Raw genomic sequence first — 24,056 nt, forward strand, 5'->3', positions numbered from 1 at the left:
TTGTCGGCGCCCGCCCGGCGCGCCTGCGCTAACTCGACAAATGCGTCAAAACGAATGAGCCGTATTTCGTTTCTCTATTTTTTACAATGGATACCAGATTTTAGTCGCGGGGGTGATTTTAAAACACAATGATGATCGAGGGTTGGGTGCTTATTATTTCAAAAGACGTAACTTCGGTTTGAAAATTACAAGGGAGTAATCATGTTGTAATTGCTACCCCTGGGAAGGTATTAGAGATTGATTGATGTGATGCAGATGGGTTATATCGTTACACGACTAAAGGATGAGTAAGGTTCAAAATTAGTTAAGAATCGAAAATAAATCAATACGTGTTAGTAGTACCTAATACAATTTTCAAAATGATTCGAGAACCGGTCTTCCTGTGAAAATATAATTGTGTTATACTGTCTTGTAACTTCAAGACGATAACTGGACCTATATGTTTAAAATAAATCTAGAAATTACAATTCTATATACTGAAAAACTTATTTAAATCTTGTTTTAGAGCTTCTTCCGGCAGAAATTTTGTATTTTGTTGTCACTCATAAAAGTTTCAATTCAATTTACCAGTAGACGTTATTTTATATCTTGTGATTTAGGTCTCTAAAATAGCAGTCTCATCATACCAAATTCAAATAAGTTTGTTTTAGATTCAGAAAAAAATGTATCAGACACTATTTATTTAGATAAATCCAGTATATGTATTATCTCAATGCAGGAAGGTTTAATAAGTTCCAATTTCTTACCCAGATTATTAGGTACCTATGAATCTAGAACAAATGGCGACTAGATTCCAACTACATGTCCAACATTTGTAGTTTTGTAACTTATACCGAAGACCAGCGGCAAGGCGCCTTTGAATCCCCCCATTAGTAGAGAGTAAACAGATGAGGGAGGGAGGCGATAGTACGACACAAGCTACGGAACCGGCCGGTCGTGCGAACAAGGACGCGTATCCGAACGCGATGCCGCGTTTGTTTACCGAACTTTCCAAATTTGAATTTCGAATGGAATGACATTATTATTCTTAAATTAAAATCACGGAATGACAAATGAATTAAATCGTATACTGAAATTGTAAACATGTAAATTTTCGACAGTGTGAGAATTAAGTTAATTCAGTGGCAGTATGGTGGATGTTGGTGTTAATGAGTGCGATAACACCATAAATGGGAGGAACCAATTTGTGTTTCTTGTTTTAGTGCATTTATTACTTATTGGACTGAATGGGACAAATGGTAAATATTATACTTTTCATTTTACGTTTTTATTGCGTGATAATTTTTATTACATACACTTGTTTGTGTTTCTTTCTCAGGATCGTCTATTACATTTTCTTCTATTTCATATATAGATATTGTGTTTAATTTTAATTATTTAATTTTTTGTATGTAAGTATATGCTATCGTAGTTAACATCAAGCAACACTATTTTTAGTCAATTTAAAACATCCTGCCTAACGAGTTGGTCGGTTACAGGAAATAGAAACTTTGTTAAAGTTAAACTACTTTAATTTTTTTTTCCATTTGGTCATCGTTTTTTATCAGATTGGTACCGCATCAAGTAATTAAGGTAGCATGAAGTCAATTAACAAAATGTCCGTAGTCTAGTAGCGATCCGTAATGAAACAATGGTTCTTTTTTATTTCGTAATTGAAGTTAACGGGTAGGCTCTGTTGGAAATGCAATTAGAGTTTATTAAGTTTGTTGAGTCATGTTACGATATATACCTACGGTGTATTAAATTCATATAAAAAAAATCGGTTTTTGCCTAAATATTTACATTTTGAAAAATATATCAAAAATGAGATTATTTTGTCACTCCCAACCGGAAATCCTACTCATTTTTGTTACGATAGATAGGGGTTTTGAAATTTATGTTAGGGTCTTGGAGAATTAAATGTGTGACAAAAATGATATCCATAATTCAAGGACAGTCTTGATCAAATAAAATTAAATGATTTCAAAGATTGGACTTACATTTGTGGGAATATTTAATGGAAAGAAAATATGATTGCGTGCAATTCCAGACACTTCTACTGACTTGGTTATTATTCCTAGATGTTGGTGCTTATAATTTCCCGCGTTGTAATATTTTTGACATTGTTATTATTTATTGTTAATGTCCGCAAATCCGCTCACGCCTATATTTCGCTTCGAGTCATTGACTAGTTATGTTTATTAAAAATTTAATCAAAATCTGCTCAGCGGTTCAGCCGTGAAAGCGTGACAGACAGAGAGACTTTTGCATTTTAAATATTAGTATGGATACCAAAATAATCATACATAATACATCTATGTAGGTTCTGCTTCCTGGAATTAAAATCATAATAAACAGAAATATCATTTTTATTACTTTTCCGTCACAGTATGTCAAGTATAAGCCTTTATACTCGACATACTATGACGGAAAAGTAACAAAAAGGATATTTTAGGCATGGGTACCATTTCAGATGTGAAGAAACAATAAATAAACGACCTAAAATCCTAAGCACAAATTATGTTCGTTATGTAGGTACCTACTCAACTAAGTTTATGTCTAGATATATGCTATGTAAATATCTAAAACTGGGTGTTGCAATATTCTAGTCAAGATAGAGACATTTTCTACAATTCATAATGAGATCTTGTCAGAAGTTAATAATTTCCTGTTTCTTATTGATACTTACTATTTGGCTCGTGATAGATGGACGTATAGTTGTTAATGGATAGGTTATTGTACTCTAGCACTAGAATAGAAATCGTTTTAAGAATAATCGCTAAAATAATGCGTATCTCAATAGGTACCTACTTAAAATTACCAGAATCAGTGATTGGCAATAGACATTAACGTTATTACTAACACATTCATTATTTGTTATTAACGCGTTATTTTGTATATACTTTTGCTGATTCGCTTTTATTTTTTAAGCTCAGGAATAATATTTTTTTATTTATTTAAGTATGTATCATTATGTCTTCTCCTACCTATATATATTCAATTGATAAAGTTTATTAACATAAATTAATATAACATTAATTCAATTGTAATACTAAGCATTTTTATGACTGATAACTGATAAGATAATAAGCTATAATGATGCTAATTTCTTTTTTTAGAAGGTATATTTTGCTAAACTTGTGTTATATCTCGACCTGTCAAGAACGCATTCTCCGGCCTCTAAAATTATATCTTACAAACGGATTATGTACCTAATTAAAGTAAGCAATACTTGTATTGCTCTTGTGCTTAAATGTCACTAAAAATAAAAGCGCGAATTCATTCTGATTTAATTCGATTATTCGAGAGGCACAATAAAAAATGGTTCCATAGAACCAATTGGACACGATAAATAAAAATAATGTATTAATTACTGTTTATTTTCACATACACGATGCTATAAAAACAAGTGTTGCCAGACCGCCCATATGGTAAATATTAATTTTTCGTATAAATCAAATGCACAGAATCAATTTATCCACCCGCGCTGCACCCGTGGCGTGCACACAGAGTACAAAAAGACAAACATGTCAAGATAGTTATATTATATCGGGTTATCAGTGACAGTGACAAGTATTAATAAAGGACAACTACCGCGCTTGGCTGAGACAGGACAAAAGTAATAAAAATAAAGCTTTGAACACACAGTTGTTGGTTTGTTTAGGTTATTGACTTTTGGTGATTATGTAGAAAGTAGATTGGAGCGATCTATTATAATTTTTATTTCGGAAACCAAACGTTAAGTATAATTTCTAATTAGTAATAACGTTATGGGAATATTAATGGGAAATTAGAACAAGTCATATTATTCACATTGAATACATTCCACAACTTAAATAAATGAATGTTAGGTATATCTAAAATAACTTAATGAGACACAACAATTATAATTATTTCAATTAGACTTTAAAAGTCGGAGCAATTCCATCATAAGGCGTTATATCGAACTGTCTAGCGAATTCCCGTGAGTCGATTTCGAATTCAGTCTCCCAACCATCCCTTTCGGCTGCTATTTGTGTACCAATTGATGTCATCCAGGCACACGTTATTGGCACTCTCTGTTCTTTACATATTTTTCTTCTGTAGTTGAGAAAAAATACAAATAAATAAAATTATGTTTTTGGTTCGACATATTGTTTTTTTTCGGCAACGGTACCTACTCATTTATTAAAAGTATATATGCTTAGATTTATCTAGTGAATTAATCGTTTTTTTTTGTTAACAAACTTACTTTCCTATTATTTTGAAAATGAGACTGATAAAAATCTATCAACAAATTAGGAATCTGCAAATTAACCATAACCATACAAAAATTGAAACGAATATATTTATACTAGATGTTGCCCGTGACTTCGCTCCCGTAGGAATTTTGAGATAAAATATAACCTATAGCAATCTTGCACATTGTACCTTTCTAATGGTGAAAGAATTTTTGAAATCGGTTCGGTAGTTTCGGATATTATCCGCCTCAAACATACAAACTCACAAAGTCACAAACGCTTACCTCTTTATAATAATAGTATAGATTCCAGATATATTTGACATACTTTAGGATTGTCAATTAAAATTTATAACTTACTACTTAACTACACAATAAAAACGTAATTCAATTTCCAGGTTTAACAATAAATATAAAACGATGAATTCTCTTGCACCGATTCCCACGTAAGTTCGAAATGATAGTGTACATTGGTCTTAAAACGTTTAAATTAATACAATACACCGTCCGTCCGTTTATCACGATGTTTATCTAAATGCAACGGATGAAATGCGGTAGTTATTGAGAGATTCAGTTTTTTATGACTTGGAATCAAAAGCGACTAATCCAAGTGTAGGTGTCAAATGTCCGACTGAGAGCATTATCGGGAGACTTTAAAATGTTAATGTTAAAAACGTTTTGTTAATTGTCAATTAAGTATTTGTAGAATTTATTACGATGACCAATAAATGTTGTTTGTGAATCGGCTCCCGTGGGAATCCTCTCATGATTCGGTATATCTTATATGCGAGTAGGAATTGCGAAATGCAAGTGACGAATGATTGCATCATGTACCTCCTATTATTGTTGAGCATTGTTTGGTCTAAATAATTTACTCGTACGTACGTAAAAATGTTTTGGACAATGATAAGGTCCTGTACAATAGTAATATAGTACACTCATAGTTCTGTGAAAATCAAATAGATTCAATACTCAGTAAATAGTACAAATGGTACGCAGTAGAAACTCAGAGTACTGTCTCCGTTTCAGCCAATTTGAATTTAGAACTACACTATATTACGTTATGATGTCAATTGAGATAATTACTTAAATTGAAAAGTTTGTAGAATATTGACTGGTTTATTTTAAAAAATGGTTTGATTTTATTTTATCAATGCGAGTATTATACTCGTATTAGGGTGTGATGTGATTTCTCATTTTTTGTGCTCTTTCTCTATTTATTTATTTCTTAATTTATACAAAAAGATTCTACACAATATACATAAATAATGGGATCTTCAAGATCTCCAGAATGCGATTGTGGAGCTCATCAGCAGACATATTGTAAACGAGTAAACATATGCGTCTCTGTTAGGTTATTAGAATTGTGCCTCTGAAGCATGTAATTGGCACAACAAATTGATATTTGTTGGACTGGGAACTGGAAGGTACTGCGAATATCTAATTTTATTTATTATCTTTATTACGAAGTTTTTAATGTTTCCAACTCGCATCCAAATCCTAATATCTTCTATTTAGGTCCCATCTCCAAAAAATATTTTGTTACAGCCCAAAACCGTGCGCCACGAATCAAAGAGCACCCTTCGAACACAGTATCTGGTCGCAGTGAGCCGGCGACCTTACGATGTATGGTGGAAGGGCGTCCCAAGCCCAAGGTCCAATGGTACAAGGACGGGGCCTTGCTGCCTCCTGCAGAGGATGGACACAGGGTCCCTTTGGAAGACGGATTGTTGTTTTTAAGGTAACGTGACTCGACGCGGCTTTATAGTCTTTTTTGATTGATAAATTGAACGTATATGTATGCCAACTATTGATGATAACCAAAATTGGTGTATTGCTGTGATGAATTTATTGTATCAATGGATTTGAAGAAGAAAACAGTGCTGTGATATATCTTAATAGAATCTTAAAATAAAAAAGTACTGAAAAATTGCAATATTAGTGTTAAGTAAAATAAAAGTAAAATTATAAAATAACGTGTACTGATTGGTAATAGATTTTAAACCTGTAGGCATCGTGTTTTTTAGATTTATATTTAAGACAAAAGCCTTTACGAAATAAATACAAAATGTATCTTTTATACAGAGTCAATCGAGGCAAAAAGGAAAGCGACGAAGGCATTTATTGGTGCGTGGCACGAAATATTGCAGGCGAAGCCGTCAGTCAGAATGCCTCACTCAATGTTGCAGGTAAGAAATTTGCATTTAATTTTGCCTTAAATATATACGATGATAATGCCCATACAATATCATTGATATGTATAAATGCAAGAATGGAGTATTTTTAAATTTGCCGATTAGTCTGATCTTAGTTCTTTTTTCAGTGCTTCGTGATGATTTCAAATCTGAACCTAGAGATGTGATGGTAGCAGCAGGAGAACCTGCATTATTGGAATGTTCTCCGCCTCGAGGGGTTCCAGAACCTTCGGTACATTGGCTCAAAGATGGACAGGTTTATGACTTAGAAATGAATGGCAGGTAAATAGTGTAGCAAGTAATCTGTTGTTTAGATTACTCTGTAATTACTCTGGAAGATATTTTCTAAGATTTATCTTTTTTGTTTTAGGGTAACAATAACAAATACAGGAAATTTAAAAATTCTCGAAACTTTACCAACTGATAGTGGATTATTTAGATGCGTGGCTTCAAATATCGCCGGTGAAAGACAGTCACGGGCCGCAGGACTAATTGTTCTGAAACGACCACATTTTGTAGTGAAACCTAACAATGTAACCGCTTTGGTTGGGCAAACCGTAGAATTCAATTGCCAGGTATCAATTTCAACATTTATATGAAATAAAATATCTTATTATAAATGCACAAATATTTCACAGCTGTGTTTATTTTAGAGTTACGATGCGAGTGTAAAAATAACATGGGTTAAAGAAGACGGGACTTTGCCTTCTCATGCATCAATAATTCGAGGACTATTACGATTAGAGCATGTATCTGCTAGCGACGCGGGCGTCTATTCCTGCCGAGCTGACAGTCATGCTGGAACAAGCATCACTAGCGCCACTCTTACTGTTAACTGTAAGCGTCTCTATTTTGATCGATTTTATTGCATCAATAACTCGAATGCGGTCCGGATCTATTTTAATGCGGCCATCTGTTTCAGCGTTACCGCACTTCACGCAGATACCATCGAATCTGACCGCATGGGAGGGTGATGTGGTATCTATTCCTTGTGAAGCTAGAGGCTTGCCCACTCCAACAACTTTTTGGATATTGGAAGGCAAACAAGATTCTTTGCTTTTTCCTGAATGTACAAAAAGTAACACCAGTTTATTATATTTGGATGGAGCTAAAGCGGAACATAGCGGAAGGGTGATTTGCGCAGCCGTTAATGCGGCTGGAAGCATAATGCAAGAAGCTTATCTCACCGTTTTGAAGAAAGATAATAACGGTCTGAAAGAACCCTTAGATGAAGACTTGGCTATTGTTTATGATAGCGAGGCGCACATGACACAATACGAACTTGTTCAAGCGAGAAAGTATTTACAGCAAAATGTTTTAGTTATGCGAAGGGTGGAAGCGTTATCGTCAACTTCGCTGAAAGTTGTTTGGGATGTAAGTATCTATATTTATTACAGGATATATACCTGCATGGAGCGAAAATTACGCAGTAACATGCCATGTTACGTGCCGATACTGCCATATTCAAATAACAGTTTAGTTTTAGTGCTTTAACAATAGTATTGATAGTCTATACCGTTTTTGTATTGCGTGGCATATATTTGACATAGATTCTGATATTTGCAGGTGTTAACAGATTACAACGAATACTTGGAAGGTGTAAAAATTTGGTACAACGGAACAACATTAAATTGGCGCAATGTAACAACCGAAGAATTAGTTATTTTGAACTCATTCCATTCAGGCGCCACATTATGTTCGAACGGGTCTTTAACGAATGTTGATAATAGCGGATCATCGAGCTACATTTTATCAGGATTAATGGCTTACACGCAGTACGACATATTTATAATGCCGTTCTACAAGATGTTGCTCGGGAAGCCTTCTAATTTAATGTCGGGATACACTGACGATGACGGTAAGGAATTTTAGCGTTAACTTTAAGCTTTAATATTCATTATGGTTGGATTACGGGGTGTTTAATATTGATGGTTATTTTAGTTCCATCGGCGCCTCCCCAAAGTGTGACAGCGGGTGTAATTAACGCGACTTCGGCGTGGATTCGATGGGAACCGCCACCTGCGAACACGTGGAACGGAGAACTCACGGGATACCTGGTACGTGCTCAACATAATTAAACTATTTTCAAAGACTGTAGTGTAGGATTATAATGATGTTATTAAGTTCGTGAAGGGTATTATTTGTGTTGTTAAAGGGGTGAAAAGTATCCTTTAAGTCAGTTATTGATTGGATGTTTTAGTCATCACAGTACAGTTTACAAAGTATTTAATCAATATGGTTTTTCAAAAACAAAATGAAGTACGAGCATATTTGTTATATAGGTAATTATTATATTAGAATAACCTTTAGCCAGGCACTTTCTTAGTATCTAGATATAGGTCTTAACGAATGAAGTCGATGACATATTGGAATAGGTGGCTAGAAATATCACTTTAAATGTTAATGTCCTCTTATTAGAAAGCTCTACTATGGCTCTCTGCCAGGTTATTTTATAGAACAATCTATTTCGAATGTTTAATGCTATTATTGCACCTTATTGCATTTATCCAAAATTGAATCAATTTTTATATAGTCAAGTCATATACATTAAATATGTATTAGAGTGAAATCAGAATATTTTTGTTTTCATTTAGAAACGAATCACGTGTTTATGGTAATTTTTTTACTAATGAAGTATTACAACACATTCTTATTAAGTGGCCGTGTTAGTTTTGTATCAAATGTTTTATCACTCGGTCTTGACATAAAAACGAACATCTCATATTCCACATGCAATAAAAAGATTTCGGTAGCAAATATTATCTTGTTTCAATACAGTTTACCAAATACTATTAATTTGGTGTCATTTTGACTGCTATGGAAGTGACTAACGATCACGTAATCGTAAAATATAAAATAAAGTTGTTTCGAGTGGCATTTAACTAGGGATTAATTAATTTTATAAAACTAAAAATATTTTTGATTAATTTATAGTTACATTACAACATAGTTATTAATAAAATGGAGTATCTTAAACAATAGATCTATTAATGTAAAATGGTATATTTGTTTACACTGTATTCTTGTAAACAAATGTTGATTGATTGAATTTTCATGCATTGAATGTATGATAAAATTCAGCTTATTTTATTCTTAGACGACGTATTAATATAACTATAAGAAATTACAATAATTTAAATATAGTTCAATTAATATCGTTCGTTGAATTATTTTTTTAGATTGAAATCCGTGTGAGTGGTAGTACGGGAGGCAGAGTGGTCGGCCAGATGTCCTTAGGACCGCGGACCAGGGCTGCCGCGGCCAGTTCTTTAAGGGCTGGCAACAAATACAGCGCCCGAGCCGCGGCTGTCACACGCACGGGTCATGGACCTTTCAGTGCTCCCGCGCATATCCATATGGTGCCGACGCAGTCTCAGAGACATTATGTACAGTGAGTATCATTGTGATGATTTTTTTTAGTTTTTATGTTTCAGTTAAACATAATATTTTGTTATTTTTGTTCAAAATAAATTAAATAAGTACCAATTCTCTAATGTTAGTCTCTTGGCGATCGCTAGGTATATTTATTTTTTAATTGCCTCAGATCTATATTTTTGTATCACATTCATGATTATTTATTTATCAACTATCTTGTCTTGACAAATAAATGAAAATACAAAAAATATGAAATTTATTTCTTAAGTGATTCAGTATGTATTATTTCTTTCCCCGAAATTCTCCTATCGCGTCTGTTTGCATGAACGCGTTAAACCCAATAAATACCAGATGGATTTTTGTACACTTTTCACTAATAGATACAGTGACTCCTGAGAAAGATTTAGCTTATTATGATTTTACCTAAGCGAAACCGGGTCGAACCGCTAGTTTAGTATACATTTGATCCAAATATTATATTATTTGCATACTAACCACAGATTTTATCACGATATTACTGCTATGACAATATAAAAGTCACGATGTTGGCCATTAAAATATATTAATGAATCATCAAACTAAAATATTATTATCTAGTTCCTAAGATTTGATAGCTCCGGAAATAGGTGTTTGAATTTTTATACTTCTAAATCTGTCAAAATATCTTATCATTAATGCAATTTAACACCCACGAGCGTTCAATCTATCATAGATTGTTATCACTATGACATTTCCATTTAGGACGGAGCCGCCGCAAGACAGCAATATTCCTCACATATTTCAAGAAACCTGGCTTCTGGCTCTTGGACTAACTTTATTCACCATTATAATAATTGGAGTCTTCAGTATTTATTATGTAAAGCGGAGGAACGGAATTCAGAGAAAGAAGACAACAGGTGAGATAAGTAATTATACAGCTTATGTATACAGAAATATTTTTTGTCGGTTAGTTGATAAAACATATTTTAATAAGAATGTAATTTTTTCGGCTATGTTGATATTTCTTTTTTTTTTGCTATAAATATTGAAGATCTTAGAATTATACTTTGTTATACTATTACGGCTGGTTCACGAGTCGGTCTAAGAGACGACGGCGCGGCGGCGGTCTATTGCGACTGGGCTTGAAGCACGCCACTTACTCGTACTCGGAGCAATCGAGTTACAAGAACATATTGAAAGTAATTATGTAGTAAAATGATCATTTTACTACATAACTACTTTGATTTGAAAGTAGCATTTTTTTAAAACTTTATATTCTATATATCCGGATAAAAATCAAGTGAAAAATATGTGGTCTAATTTCTGAATAAACGCTTTTATTTTGACCAATAACCTGCTTGTGATTATATTAGAACGTAAAGACTGATTCATTCTGTGCAATATTGAAGTTGATTGACACTCAATCGATAGCCAGGTGATAGCACACATGAGAAATATGTGTCAGTAATGGCGTACTCCATGCAGTGTGGTTATCGGTCACTCACCCGCTTTCCAAGCCGCCTTGAGTCGACTCTTGTTTGTTGAAATAGCAATTCAATATTACGATATTTATATCTAATGAAATCCAACTACTAAAACCGTTTTATTCTTATTCATATACCAAGTTTAAAAAAGGATCTGTAAGGCCTGTTTCACCATTTTCTGATATATTACATTGTACTCTCATAGATAAAACTAACCTGCCTAATGAGATTAGCCTGTGATCCGTATGTAACATAACACTTGTGAAATACAATTTTTAGAATTTTTATCGTGAAACACACACACGAATATACACTTAAAGAAAAGCTTTTTGACGCTTTCGATTCAATAATGTATTTTATCAGCAAGCGATGAAACAGGTTATTAATCTCAAAAAATTGCAATCTACAAATGCTGTGTCAAATACATTCCCATGGGACCGACAATATTACCGGGCGGGCGGCCCATATCAAAGACTCCAATCCCTGTATCGGCTGTAGTAATTGAAACATTGGACCAATTGTAGGTCAATCAATTGTCACCGCGCAGCAGTGTTTATTGAATAAAGACACAATATGGCTGAGAGATCGCCCTGTCTTCGCTTCCAACGAGCCCACTTTGGACATGAGCTGCCATCAGAGTCTTCTACATGGTAACATCACTTGTATATCAGAATCCTTATCCTATCGATATAATAACATTGTGAAAATTCCCAGAGAACAGGAAATTTTATTTCAATTTTTTTAAGATGATGATGATGATTTTCTTTTAAATGACAAAACTATAAAAGCAATTCATTTTAGGAGGTCAATCAACAAGCATCCTAAGCGTGGAACCAGAGTACAGTCTACCTCAAAATTCTATTCAAGGATTAGATGCCTCGAGCGTGGATCGACTGCGTCGGGGACCGCCCGAGCCGTATGCTTCCAGTGCTATTTACACCGAGCTCAATTTCAAGGTATGTGTGCGATAAACCTTATGAGAACTCCATTGTTGATACTAGATTAGATTACGTATTGGATTTGCGTAACTTTACTCTATCGAGTAGTAAACTTTAAGTATCACTAACAATGCCTCAATTTTCACCCAGGATCAAAACGATGATATTAGACACTGTCCAGAAAGGCGATCTCATAACAACAGCATTGTTAGATCGTGTAACGGAAGCCTACAATACTCCAATGGGGAATGCTCAACGTGTTGTCACAGCACGTCCAGTAGATCAACGAAAGATTACAGGGAGCCAAGACACGAGATAGTACATAATGAGATTAATGTTTTGGACGACGACTGCGCGTCCTGCCACACGAATCGTTCCGGCTCGAGGAGTAGACAGGACAAAAGCAAAGTGTGTCCGTCGAATGATTTAGAATACGACTATCCGCAATGGCACTGGCTCGGTAGAGAGAACAGTTTCAAAATTCCCATACAGACGAGCAAGCATTCGTATGTAGCGAGGTCGGAGCAGGGCTGTCAAATAAATCTATGTGATATACTGCCACCACCGCCGTATGAGGTAAATTGAAGTTTGTTTTTTACAATCACGTGTGCTCTCTGTTGTTCCCTTAATTTGTGCATGCAGACTTTCCTTGAGTTAATGAGGCATTGTTTGTTGCAGAGTCCTGAATACAAGAAAAATTGAAGGTTTTTAAAGTAGATATAGAAAATTTTAACAACGCAAAGCAATAAACGACTAATCACTTAAATTTAAGATAAACCACTTTCAGAATGTGTTAAGACGTCCGATCAGTTATTTTTTTAATAGTTGAAAAAGTTCAGTGTTTCAAAAGTTGTCTAGTTATTAATAAATATAACCAGGTCACTTATGACTTAATCGTTGTAGCATACAGTAGTGCTTGTAATCTGTAGGTACCGAATTTTTGAAACTTGTATCTCGTAACTTATTCCTATCGATATTCTAGTCACGCTGTATAGGACTAGCTTAACATTTGATATACACAGTATTTGGCGAGAATATTCCACTTTTGGTACATTTTGTATTTGCAAACTCAAGGTTGTCTCAATTTTTACTGTAACGTAGATTTACGTATAGCCCTGCATTTCACTGCCATATTATATGTTTAGGATTTAGATTAGTTGTATAATCATTGACTGTGATATTTATATTAAATTTGTGTATTAGAATTGTATGTAATCCTAGATTATAGGTCGTTTAGGTGAAATGAATTTAATTTTCTTTGTAATTAAATAGGCACTTATTTATAAAAATGCATTGATAAAAAGCAAAAAGTAACTTAAAAGCTGGAGGAAATAACCAAGTTTTGATTTAAAGGCTAATTTGTGCAATAAGAATAATCAATGTATAAATGAGTGTATGAAAATAATACATCACTTTGATATTTCGCAAACTTTTTAATTCCTAGATGTCATGAGCATGTAATGTGACCTTTGAGTACTGTGACAGTATTTTCCGATCCAGTTGTGTTGTACCTAAACTCCAACTTTCTGAAATATAGCAACTTTCTAGAAAATATTTGGTTTTATTTCTTTGTAATAGTGTCAAGGCTGTTTATTAGCTATTTGCTCTGCCACAGGGCTAGCAATACTCGTATTACTGGGCCCATAACTTCGAAACTAAATTTGCTATCTGTACACATATTAGACCGACTTTTCGTGACAATTCATATTCACACATACGTAAATTGTCTTCGAGGAGTCGGTGTTAAAAAGGTTATAATATTTTTATGCGAAATAGAAAACTTCTCGCAAAAGGAGCAAATTTCTTTGTCTTCCACACTAGAGATTATTCAGCGCCACATAAGTTCCGCTTCCCACATATATGGTCTCTATCAGAATTAATGGCGTCGCTTTTGTCCATGTATGTAGCTCCTAGATTTTATCTAAAATTCACCGAAGTACAGTCAGCATGAAAATATTAAAGTTCGATGGAAAAGAACATTTCTCACATTTAATTTACTCAGTTACAAACTTTAAAATATTAAAAGTGAGTATTCGTTATGTTTCAAAAGTTTGAAAAAATTTAATTGATATAATTGCCAATTAGCCCTCAAGATACGACTCAAAAGCAAAACAGTCTATTGGATCTAATTTACATTAACTATTCCATGGAAAATACTTCATTGACAAGAACCTCGTTCCTAAATTTATTGATGATAATGATGATTCGATCTTCTTAAAAATGAGAACGAATTTTCAAATGTCGATTTTTAATTAGACCTAGATTCGTGGTTAGATATCTGAGTAACGGAGATATTTTAAAATATCTATACCTGGCAACACAGCTCGTTATTACTCGTAAACCCGACAACCAGCTGTAAACCAATATACTTTGGCTACAAAGATTTTATTGCGTTAATATAACTTTGATTACTATTAGCCGAGGGTTAGCAACTTGTTATACCAACGTTAAACCTGTCCTTTAATTGGATTACGACCTGTAAACTAATTTATTTTGTATATAACAAAGATCTTTCTTTCGATAACAAGGTTTTGTGCCATATAATAGTAAAGTCATTTACAAAATTCCAATACCACAAATATATAATGTCCTCATCATAAAACTTCATGTGATTTTATTACTTCCAAAAAAGTAAAACTCATAAACATGCCTTTTAAAATAAAATTTAATGCTGGGACTCGACCACATTGCGCTGTGCTGTGCTGATCAATGTTAAATGTCAAACGACCATTAGAATTTTCTTTGTCAAATATTACGAAATTATATTGGTGGTTTAGTTCGCGCAGTGCTTGGCTAAGGGGGAATTGAACAACGAATAGAAATAAATGACGAAATTAACATTGGTTGCTTGAAACTTAGCTCCTCACAGGACAGCTTCGGTCGAGTTCGGCCCTGAAGACCCGGTCATCAATATTTAATGTGATCAAATAAAAAGCAGCTTTACATATGGGCAGTGTAAATGGCTGCTATGGTCAGTAAAGCGCCCAGGGAAGGCAAAAAGGGCTAACGAAAGTGCATATTTGGGAAAACCAGGTTTGGTAGTGTACTATGGGATGACGACGTAAAGTGGTCGGAGATTTTTTACAATGCAATAATTTTGTACCTTATTTTTTAAATCTATTACCATATCGTAAATTACGCTCTCTGTCTTACAATCAGAAACTACTTTTACAACCATTGTTAATTTCGATAAGTTTTGCATGAATACCTATGTAATTATATTGTATTCAATTAACTCAAATAGTGTGAAGCTAGGTACCTAAAGGAGGCTAAAAGGGACCTACAGAGAGAAGGCATTACCTTCTCTCTGTAGGTCCCTTTTAGCCTCCTATTGAAGGTTAATGTATTGCAATTTATGTATTCGTTTTGTTATTTTATAATACCGCTCTTATAAAGCTTATTTGGGTATACTCGTAGTGGCAATTGCATTAGACCCTGGTTGTGGCAGTTGCATAAAGTCAAAATATGAGTAACCCCACATGAATAGGTCTGCACGTGTGTGGTCGTGTTCTAACAAAATAATTTCGCAATGGCCACTAAATATTCATCAAAATAGCCTACGGCAGCACAAAGCCGTCATACACAACTAATCCCGTAAAGCACACGTGGGCCTAAATGAATTTATCTATATGTGGCAGCGAACTGATCCCACTGCAATTTGTATATACTGCATAGGACTAGCGGCCGTGGCTGGGATGAAGCTGTCACACATTTAATGTTCGTGTACGTACCAAAATAATGGCGTTATCAGAATATGACACTTCAAAATTGGACAGTCCAAAATTGTTCGAAGAAAGTAATGGAAATACACACAATAAGCCCTAGAAGTAAATAGTAGCATCAATAATATTTACAATGTCAATCATGTGGTTCTTAATACAAATATAATGTCAGTAATAAAAGGACCTATTGAAATGAACGTATGAATAAGATTTAAATTTGAAACAGTTGCTATTTGACACTAATTATAACTCTATGCTATGGTATTACATTTAAGCTATCAGAAACTAGTGGTCAAGTAAGTAGCAGTGCACAACTTTCCTGTATGAACAAAATAAATATCAAAACATTCAAAATTGTTCTTATAAGAAATTCATTCAGTTCGCATAACAATTCATTAGTAACATTTATAATAAATTGTTTGTTTTCATTAATCTCCCGTAAGCCATAAATTTTTCCGGTAATAAATCGAATCTATTACCGGATTTTGGGACCGGTAAAATGAAAATCTGACTTATTCGCCGGAAAGGTTATGGGTTAAGAGCATTTGGTAATAAATCTTGGAGCCCAATTTATTCCTGTCTTGCTTACGTATCGACTACGTTTATAGTTAGCTGTTCGTAGAGAATGAGATTTCCTTTATCAAGGGATTTGAACAAAGGACCATTCGATTCAAATTACATTTGTGCCGTATCTGGAAAACTCCGTGTGGAAATACGAAGCTGCTAATTAGAATGGCTGCTATTTATTGTCTTTTTACTTTGTTTATGTTACACATTAATTTAGCTTCGTGTTAGTTCTCATTTGGTTGTTGTGATACATCTGAGTTTGTAGATTTCATGAAAAAGCCAACATATTTATCTCAAAGGTATTAGGTACCAATTATATATTTTTTAAATACTTTTTAACCTTTTCGAATTTTATGTTTCCATGAAAGAATTTATATTCTAATCAAAATCTTAGCGACAGGAATGATCACATAAAACTACCAAACACAATGCTTAAAACGAGATCGTTGTTTAAAATTTATAATATGTGGAAACACTTTTCAGCTCACTCACCGCACTAAAAAAAGATTCTTTCATTTTTAATAAGTGTGTTATTGCTAACCTTGGTGTCAAATTTTATTCAAATCGAAAATAATACATCTGATATGACTTTTACGACCACCTACCGCCGTGTTAGCTTACAGTCTCAAGAGTCGATGAAAAGAAACCACACAAGCCGAAAATAAATTGAAGTTTTCAATGAGTTATAACAGTTCATTAAGATGATTAAGAAGCAGGTAAACAGTGTAATGTAACAGCTGTGCTTACAACGTTGGCCCACCTCCAATTCATTATGAGATTCCAACGTTTCAACACTATAATTTGGTTAGCATATGCTTATTATTTTACTTGATTTAGCAACATTTTAATCGTGCCAACATGCAGAACCTACTAATGTGTTTACAAACATTAATTATTTAACTTAAGTAGACTCCTGTAGGTCGAGATCTAAGGCATGCAACACACTCTTTAAACGGCATTGAATGACAGGTTGAAGATTATAAAAAATATTTTAAATTTTTTAGTTACCATTAAGGATATTTACAACATTGTTAAATAATAAAAGCGAATGGAAGCGACATGCTGAACGGGACTTGCGCGAGTTGCAAACTGGTGACGATTGTGTTGAAGGCCAACATTCATTTTGGATCACTGAGCCCGATGGTAAGTAAGTACCTATTGAAAATTAATTCATTTCTTATAAAAGGAAATCCACCATAGAGAACTATCATTGGGTTTGGACTGCGAAATATTTAATTATTATTAAAACCCCACTAATTAACTGATTTGCTTCAAAAGTCATTATTCCCAGATATTTCGATTGAGCTCCATTTACCTTTTGTCAAACATTTAGTTATATTTTCATCAGGTTATCGATAGTGATCCTTTTAATATTATTTGTGTGCCTTTACGACCGTCATACATTGTTTATGGTCGTATCTATAGGTCGAACATAATAAAATCGGTCATAATTTTTATGTTTCATCGAAATAACCAGGATAACAGTGCCACTCGAATGAATAATGACTTGTTATGACTAACTATTGATTGTGTACATGAGTATTAAAAACTTATTTATTACTTTAAAGCGATATGTTCTGCATATAGCACCTTTTTATTTATCGTTCACGTAAAAGCTAATAGTTTGTTATTTTCGACTATGTTTATTCTTTATAAAATTTGTATTTTTATTTTGTGTTACTATGTTTAATCTGAAATATTAAAAAAAATACTAGTTAGGTATAAGTTTTCCAAAATGGTCGTGTCTGCTCCTGGCCCAACTGGCAAAGTGGCCGGAATATATATTGTATTTCTGTAATTTTTTAATGTAAGTACTCGATCCATATTTTCTTTAGCATTCCTTAAATTTTTATCCATCAGTTTCATATCGTGTACCCTTTTTTACAACTATCTTCTCCTCCCAGAATTCACACATTGCGATGTTAAAAAATAAATAATTTAACGAGTGCAGTGGTAATATAAATAGGGCACACGATTTAATTATTATTATGAGTAATTCACATGAGTCATCTAGATTGATTAATAGTATGACATCTCAATAAATTTACAGTGATCGTGATAGTATGTAAATTTATGAGTTGGTTATAAATTTTATTGCAAATGGCCAATTTCATTAACAACCGCAAACTAATTCTAGTCTCGAAAATGAAATAAAATATTCAATTTCCACCTTAAGTATATGTTTTATATGCCATAAACTGAATAAATAGATCACGATGTAAACCATTAAAATTAATCTGTGAGTATAATTTATGTAAATATTTATCAGCTCCCCGTATTTACATAGGGAAAGCATTTATCATAAGTCCATGATCGAAAATAAGCCGCTTGCAAATTATCAAGCATCTTGGTCCGACCGTTTTGTAATTTTAGTTCCTTTTTAAACTCGCACATCAAAAACATTGAATTTCGAAATTCATTTCGAAAAAAACATCGTTTTAAATTATGACGGCATGGACTATCAAGGTATACATTACGCAAATAAGCAATACCGTAGGTAATCTATATTTATTCAAATTTTGAAAAAATACTGAAAATTGTTCGTCCTTTATTAAGCAAATAGGTTGTTTAATAGTAGGAAAGAAAGCTATCATAAATAATTATAAATTTATATATATAAGAATAAAATAATTTTCTGTCGTAAAAAACCACACACTTACATATTATTATCAAGAGAGTCAACTGCACGAGGTTATGTTTAACTCAAGTGCCATAAGCCGTAGAGCCAAGTCAGCTAGTGCAAACAGGAGCGATCGCCGCATTCATCTACGATCCTACATCTAATTTAAATATATTTGGCCTCCCATAAATATTTACCTTATTTCCATATTCGGACTGTATTTTGTATGTAGGTGTGGAGTTGAGGGAAGTGGGACAACCATTGAGAATATGCCGGTCAGCTCGCGTTGTAAGCATTATTTATTAGCATTGCACAGAGCAATACCTATATTTTGACTTCAAAATGCTTATATACAACTTTAATGTCCAACATTAGAACTAACAATCCGAGTGGGTTTACAGCAGTACATAAAATGAGCATGCATTTAGAATTATAAACAAATTATAGGTTAACAGCAATGTTTAAGAATATCACTATTATTTTACCAACTTTATTGATCATTACATTACCTAGTTCAAGAATTGATCCCTTATGAGGAGTGGTAAGGAAACTTATATGGCTATAAAACTCATGTAATAATATATGACTAATTAACTGATTCCTTGACAGTACATATCGTAAATTCTGTTGAAGATAGGTCAGGGTTTCTTCTCTTCGTTTTATGAATCTGCACCTATAGGGTAATGTGTTAATTTAATAATAATATTTTATTTCTACCTTGCAATTTCCTCTGCTATCTTTACTGGCTGGATGTGATTACGATTTTCTACAACTAAAACTATTTACAGTTTCCCACCGAGGATCGAACCCGGGACCTCTTGGTTCAGTGGCAAGTACTGCGCCACTGTGCCACCGAGTTCAAGAAATAAATCTAAAAAGAAAATTCATAGAATTAATCTATAAGGTTTTCTTGACAACGCATCGTATATATATTTCTTATCGAGTGTATTATAGACATTAACTTCAGTACTTACTAATATTCTTTATAGAGCATAAAATGTATTTTTTTTGTTACTTCAACTATTACTATTTCTCAACCATACTTGCACCCTCTTACTGCACCAATCCATTAAGGAAACATGAAAAGTTAATAATATAAATGTCAATAAAACAGTCGGACAGGTACTAGGGACTGCCCTGGGGCACACCACTCCCGTTTTATTTGACCAGGGAAGGCTGAACGCCGATGTATTTTTAACTAGGCGGGAAATCAAATTGATCTGTAAATTTTTAAGGATGCATTCGTGAATGCAAATAAACTGATTTTGTACCATTATAATCGATTTATCTATTTTGAGAGGACTGGTTGGAATCAGTATTAGAGGTTTTTGTTCAGGAGTGGGACTAATAAGAAACAACAAATGTAGTTACTTTAATAATGACAATGATTAAATGGAATAAAACTTATAAATATTTTTGCGTAACTAAATACTTTATTTCCTTTGAAAGCAAATAAAATTTGCATAGTTTTATAATATCTGTATATAACATAATAATTATGTACAACATATTGCTTTAGAGATGCATATTCATAGAGAACATCAGAATCATATTAGGCCAATTTGCATAAATGTAACAGGTAAGTTTCGTCGTTACAGAATAAGGGTTCGTTCACAATGGGAATTGTAAACTGAATAATTTATTTATGTTTTAATATTTTAAATTAATAGATGAAACAAACACTTCTAAAATATCAATCATCCAGCATCATAGAAGAAGATCAATAATAATAGAAACGTTTATTTTTTCTTAGTAGTGCAGTGGTATCAATTATAATGGTATCAAATTTACTAATACCTAATCTTAGTGGGAAGGTTAGTTTCTGGAATAGGTTTAAATGAACCTATACTACAGGTTACCATACCGTCAGATGAATTCACTTTTTCTTAGCGATTATCGGTTATTTCTTCCAACGTTTGAGCACGGTCCACTTTCCAAAATTTGAATTGTAAGAACAAACTTTTCAGAGATTCTTAAAACGTGTTCAAGGGGCGATATCATTTTTAAACTGTATACATGATTTCAGTTACTTTATAAGAACGATGTTTCCTTAAACTTATTGCCAATACAAACCAAGCTTTAATGAATAACTAAGTTTAATGTATTCAGCACTGAGAATCGTAGTCCAAATTTAATTGTTCTTGACGCAAGACATAAATCTCTGTGAATCCAGGCGGACGCAATTTACATAAATGCCGCCATTCCTGGCTTTATATCTTCCTGTTGTTACGCATAGTTCGGTTGGAGTTCCAATGATAGTAGTATAGTAATAATATGATTCGTGGTAACAATGTTTTAATTATGAATACATAAGAAATTGTCTGGTCTGACTTTTAATTCAAACAGATTTTTTTTATATTCAAGATTTTTTGAATTCAAGATGTCCTTTTGCTTTTTAATGAATCAAAACATAAAATATTTTTTTCAACAAATCGTTACTAATTAAAATGTGTTCAAACAAATATCCTTCAGCTGTTTTAGCATTTAGACGTGAAAGATAAAAAGTTTCTATTCTAGTCTAAACGATACTTTACAATATTCCACCGAAGTCTAATTTACTACTTACAAAATACTATTCATTCATCGCATTTTCTCATAATCATTTTAAAATGCAACAACGAACTTTAGCTCCTGTCAAAAAGCGGTTTCACTTTTTGCTAAATCCTTTATGTAGTCCAAAGCCGACGCAACATCACTCCGTCACACCACATCACTTCTGACTTATTTATGACTGTAACGCACATCAATATACTGGCATTTTTGACATGACTCGTACCAAAAACGGGCTAAAAGCATATCGAAACACATTCAAGTTTTGTGGTTCCGTATCAGCTATAAACTTTTCAGTGTGCATTTGTAATTTTGTCGAATAGTTTAATTTACTTTGGTACAATAAAAATATTATTTGAAATTAGTTTTAGCTTTGGTTGTGCTCTATACTCAAAACCTGAATTTACCGAAACAGGGTTTTACAGAAAATTGTGGTTGTCATTTAATTATTATTAAAAATTTTCATACATAGATTACATAAGTACTTTAGAATTATAGTTTAAATGAGACATACTGTATTTAAAATTAGATACGAGACCCTAAAACATGTTTCTCAAAAGTCTAGTACGAAAATGAAAGACTTCTCAATTATTCACAATAGTAAATGGTTTGAAATAAAACAAGCCTTGACACCTGTCTTGTCCTGTCATTCCCTTATTCATTCCACTCACTCTTTTGTGCTAAGTTTTAGGTCTTTTTTGATGACCTAATTTTATTATTTCCATTCCCTCTCTAAAAGTCTAAAAGGGGTCGGAACTTTTTGGTTTCGAAATCAATTAGCAATGAAATACCCTAGCCCATCGACCATGCGAGAATCATTAGACTTTTTTTCCCAAATTTTTAATACTTATTTCAAAGCATCTTATTATAAACATTATCTATATAATATTACATACAAGATTTTGAACGTAAAACAATATTTTTCAAAAATAAAGTTTCATTTAAACCATTGTTTAATCATTGTTCTAAATAAACCACTCTGTTTTACAGTAATAGTGAAATTACTTACACCTGTTCTATTCGAACCATCCAATTTGTCTACGGCGAAACAGACGAGAGTATCAAACGACGCAATGTGGCGTAACAGCCACTGTTAAGACGGCTTTGCGTGAAACGTAGCGTGAAGACGAAGGTCACAATTATACGGGGCGTTTAATTACTGAATTCACGGTAACCATGAGGCTTCGCCTCCCCTTGGTTCTTCTTAGGTTTCTGCTAAAGTTAGTGGTACGGAACGAGCGGCAGCGGAATTCGCTGAAGTTCTGAAATTCTTTCAGAACTTTGATAATGTTGAGCGACATGTGAGAGACTTAAAACATCCTACCTCGCTTACGCTTTGCTTTAATAAAATCTAATACTAACTTTCACAATTCTTTTGAAATGTTAATGAAAATTCATTGAGTCTTAAGGTGGTGAAAAATGTGTAACGAACATGCCTTTTTTCTAATCAAATTTTTACCTAACAGCTTATGCAATGACATACATTTACTTTTCTAAACTTGCAATCGCATCCCAATTAAGTTCAGAAACCGCTCATACCCGTGACCAAAAACACGACCTTACACTATAATCTAGAGCTAGGGTTGTCAGTAACATGATATCGGTATCATCATCAAAGTAAATTGTTACGTTAGGTTGGGACGAAGGCGTAACAAAGGTTAAGTATTATCAAGTGAAGGGTCGCATGAGGGCACCTTACACTGAAATCCGATACATCAATAGCCCTTGTATGTATTTACGTACTCGTAGCACTTGACTTCAGTCTAGTTTGGAGGTTAACCGCTTTTCTCTTTTAACTATAATAACACTATTGTTGCAGTAAAAATACAAAGCAATTTTGGAATATACATTAGAATCAATCTAAGATAAGGTTTTTAGCAACAAAGTCAGATATTAAAGTGTATAAAACTTAAGATACTTACCTAAGTATACGGATATCCTAGTTCCGTCTATTATAAATGCGAAAGTATGTGAGGATGTACCTATGTTTGTTACTTTTTCACGCAAAATCGACTGAATGGATTGTTATGAAATTTGGTACACGGGTAGAAAATAATCTGGAATAACTCAAAGGCATTATTTATCCCGAAATTCCTACGGGAGTCATGCATAAATCTTAGAAAATGTTTTCGCATGAATCGGTAATAGGACTAGTTAATGAGTAGAAAGTTAAAATGTGACATTCAAGTATGAAGGTTTATCTGAATAAAATGGTCTAAATTTTACTTTTAAGATAGATTTATCTAGTAGTTGTATTTCGAAATAAGTATAGGTTCATTTTACACCATCTTCGAAAAAATCAATAAACTTTTGAAAAATTACAAAACGTAACTGTTATTTTAGGTTCATTCATATGCATTTTATGCATGTAATCATCGTAACTTACTTACACGGACAGATAGAGCAATTCTACTAAAGCAGCATTTTC

The 24,056-nt window shown here is 33.3% G+C and overlaps 1 protein-coding gene across 1 annotated transcript; it reads left to right on the forward strand.

Moving 5' to 3' along the window:
* Positions 1-893: 893 nt before the first annotated feature.
* Positions 894-13,721, forward strand: LOC128672524 (netrin receptor DCC-like). Its single transcript, XM_053749741.2, has 15 exons — positions 894-1,238; positions 5,747-5,939; positions 6,284-6,387; positions 6,522-6,675; positions 6,764-6,968; positions 7,047-7,230; positions 7,316-7,767; positions 7,960-8,251; positions 8,335-8,450; positions 9,573-9,784; positions 10,510-10,664; positions 11,756-11,881; positions 12,033-12,187; positions 12,320-12,745; positions 12,848-13,721. The coding sequence occupies exons 1-15, from the start codon at positions 1,130-1,132 to the stop codon at positions 12,869-12,871; spliced, it is 2,907 nt and encodes a 968-aa protein (XP_053605716.1). The 5' UTR covers positions 894-1,129; the 3' UTR covers positions 12,872-13,721.
* Positions 13,722-24,056: the final 10,335 nt, after the last annotated feature.

This window comes from Plodia interpunctella, chromosome 9 (assembly GCF_027563975.2).
Source record: "Plodia interpunctella isolate USDA-ARS_2022_Savannah chromosome 9, ilPloInte3.2, whole genome shotgun sequence".
NCBI classification, from domain to species: Eukaryota; Metazoa; Arthropoda; class Insecta; order Lepidoptera; family Pyralidae; genus Plodia; species Plodia interpunctella.